Source organism: Trypanosoma cruzi, genomic scaffold, assembly GCF_000209065.1.
Source record: "Trypanosoma cruzi strain CL Brener 1047053516617 genomic scaffold, whole genome shotgun sequence".
NCBI classification, from domain to species: domain Eukaryota; phylum Euglenozoa; class Kinetoplastea; order Trypanosomatida; family Trypanosomatidae; genus Trypanosoma; species Trypanosoma cruzi.
The window spans coordinates 200,485-203,511 of NW_001849498.1; the positions used below are offsets into that span (position 1 = coordinate 200,485).

At 50.3% G+C, this 3,027-nt stretch overlaps 1 protein-coding gene across 1 annotated transcript, besides 1 other annotated feature; it reads right to left on the minus strand.

Annotated features, from left to right (window-relative positions):
* Positions 1 to 3,027: a sequence feature (heterozygous, Esmeraldo-like haplotype).
* On the minus strand, positions 1,027 to 2,880 carry Tc00.1047053506551.10 (hypothetical protein, conserved; the record flags this gene model as incomplete). The annotated part of the gene is made up of 1 exon (XM_797782.1): positions 1,027 to 2,880. One exon carries the CDS (start codon positions 2,878 to 2,880, stop codon positions 1,027 to 1,029), a length of 1,854 nt encoding a protein of 617 aa, XP_802875.1.

Here is a 3,027-nt window from a genome sequence, read left to right on the forward strand (position 1 = left end):
CAAAAGAAATAAATTCAAATAATTAAAAAGCAGCCAGCATGAAGACACCAAGAAAGAATGACGCAGCAGGGAGTGTGAGGCATGTCAGTTGCGGTAAATGTTAGCAAGAGCCCTGCATGGACAGTCAATATAAATCCCATTTCTCAAATCCCCAAAAAAAGCGTTAGTCCGTGAAAAAAAAAAAAAAGGCTTCTCGCCCCTCCTGCATCAGTTTTCCGTCATGCTTCGCAAACAATTCATGGGCCCCTGCCTCACTCCGGCATGGGCTCCGCATGCGTGACAAGCGAGGGGCATGCCGGCTAGGCTCGCCTCCTCCCTCGCACAAACAGCAGGGGTCAGAGAGACAACAAATCCCACAAACATCGCCCCAAATGTGAAGCAAGCGCATGGCAGGCAGCCCGAGAAGACAAAAAAAACAGAATAACTAATGGAGGACAGCGGAATTATTTTTCGTCGAGAGCTTCTCGGCAAAAAAATATAAAAAAAACAATGCACTGAAATTGAGTCCAGCAGGAAAAAATAAGTAAATAAATAAAACGAGAAAAAAAGGAGTGCACTGAGAGGCTTCCGTTTTGGTTAATTTGATTGCATGAGGTCCTCTTGCCCCTTTCGCGGGGTCTCAATTTGTGATTTTCATCATGAGAATCGCACTCAAATAAAACACATGTACGCCCAGAAAGGAGGAAAATAATAAAATGAAAGTAACAATTCAGCCAAAAAGGACCGAGGGAGAAAAGTAAAGGAAAAACAGTAAGAAAAACACTCAAAAACAGAATGAAATAAGTTACCTTATTATCACCACATCCTTCGCTCGGTCCGCGTGCACACCGCCCCGCAATGCTCCGTCACCGTCCCCGGAGACTCACGCGCGGAAAAAAGTGACGCCCGCCAAAAAAAAAAAAAAAAAGAATCAACAATGAAAAAGTCAAAACACACACGCAACCCACCAGCATACGATGAAATATAAATAAATCAAACATATCATCAAAAATAAATAAATTAGCGACGTGGCAATACAAAAAGAAATTACGGACGTGCCACCTTCCTGTCGTTGGCCGGCGTCGTTGTTCGGTTGCCGGCATCCTCTTCCTCTTGCTGTCGCTCCGCTGCAACAAGCGGGGGAGACTCCACCGCCAATAGCCCTTCCCCTGCCCTCTCCTTCAGACGGCACCGCTCCTCAAGCACCAATCGACTGAATCGGCGGTACTCCCAGTCAAAATAGGCAGTAGAAAGAAACGCGGTGAAGCTGAGAACAATCAAAAATATCAGCGGCATCATCACACAATTCCGGCCAAGGCAAACATTGCCGCCCTGCTTCTCAGCCTCCCGCGTGTACCACTCGCCGTACAGAAGGCGGTTCAGGAAGATTGTAGAAAACAGTGATGCAAGGAAGCAGAAGTTGTAGTGCTTGGCGGGGTCCTTTGCAAAAACAGTCCGAGAAACCAACACAAGGGAGGCTGCGCCAAAACCGTTGCCAAGGGCAGCCAATACGTACGGCAGCGGCAGTGCAGCCCTGGGCACCACGAGGAATAAAACCAGCGACAGGATCACGAACACATCAGCCAAATAGATAGAAACGATAATCGAAACCCTGTCCTCGGCCTTGCGTTTCTGCGACCAGACCTCGAAGTAGCTCATCAGTAGCCGACCCGCCGCACTTCCCACCCCGTTCAGCACCGTGAGAAGCGTTTTGATGGCGTTGTCCACCTCTTCGTCAGCAAGCGCGGCGTAGACAAAGCTGGCGTTGTAGATGATCACAAACCCGGCGCCCCCCAAGGTAAAAAAGCACCAGAGAAGCGCCCACAACTTCAGCGTTTTCAGGTTCTGGAGAAAGGTCGTCTGGTACTGCGGCGCAATGTAGTCGACGTCCGTCTCCACCTTCTTCGGAGGACCACCAGCCGCCGCAGGCTCTTTCGCCACCTCATCACCCGCACTCGGTCTCTCCGTCCCACCGCAGTCATCCTCCTCCCGTTGTGTCTCCCTCCTCTCAAGGCACGAAACGGGCAATGCCATCAACGGAAGTGCCACAAGGACAGCAATCAAGATGGACGCAAATATGATGCGCTGCGTCCTCCCCCACCCCAGATACGCAACCAGTGCGCTCTGCAGTGGCAAGTATATAACCAGCAGGACAACAAACGCAATGCCGATCGCGAAGCGAATTGTGGGTGGTTGCTGGCGGAGGTAAACGGATTTGCGTGCCAGTCGTCTCTCCTTTTCCTCGATGCCAAGGTGTTTCTCCTCATAGCCAGTCAGGTGGTACGACGGGAGTGGCACAAGGAAGAAACCCGCAGCTCCAGTCACAAAAAACAGCACCATCAGAAAATAGAAGTAGTGGTCCGGCCTCCCGTCAAAAAAGGCCAGCTGGATGCTTCCCACAATGGCGGAGCCCAGTCCGATGTACGACTTCAAAATGGCCACGACAGGGCCCCTGCTGATCGGGAAATGGCTCATGATCGTCATCATGTATACTACGTCATACAGCGTGCATCCGAGTGTCAGAATGGCGTTGAAAAAGCTTAGACGCACCACAGAGCCCTCAATTGTCCCGCGAAATGACAGCGCAAACAGCAGCGCCCCGAGAGGAAACAGCACCATGCTCAGTATGAAAATCGGTTTGGGACCAAAGTGATCAAAAATGAAGCCATATGGCATAAGAAAGTAGCCAACCACCAAACCCACCGTGCTGATGGTCGAGATATCGCGCCCAGTAAGGTCGTAACGCGACTGCATCTCCGGCGCAATGAGATTGAAGGCGTAGCTCAGAGATGAGCAGATACAGCCATAGGATCCAAGCAGCAAAATCGCAAAGCGACGGGGCTCATAGATTGCCTTCTGTGGCCCCGTAGCGAGAACTTCAACAAATTGTTCGCCGGTCATGGTTCACGCCAAGCCGATTGGATGAGTGCTCTTCCAATTGATATAATGGTTGCAGACAGAGTGGCCCCTATTATATCTGTGTCTAAGATATATAGTTATATAGATATGGATAGACACGCGTGTGTGCTTCCCTCCCTTAAAACCCAC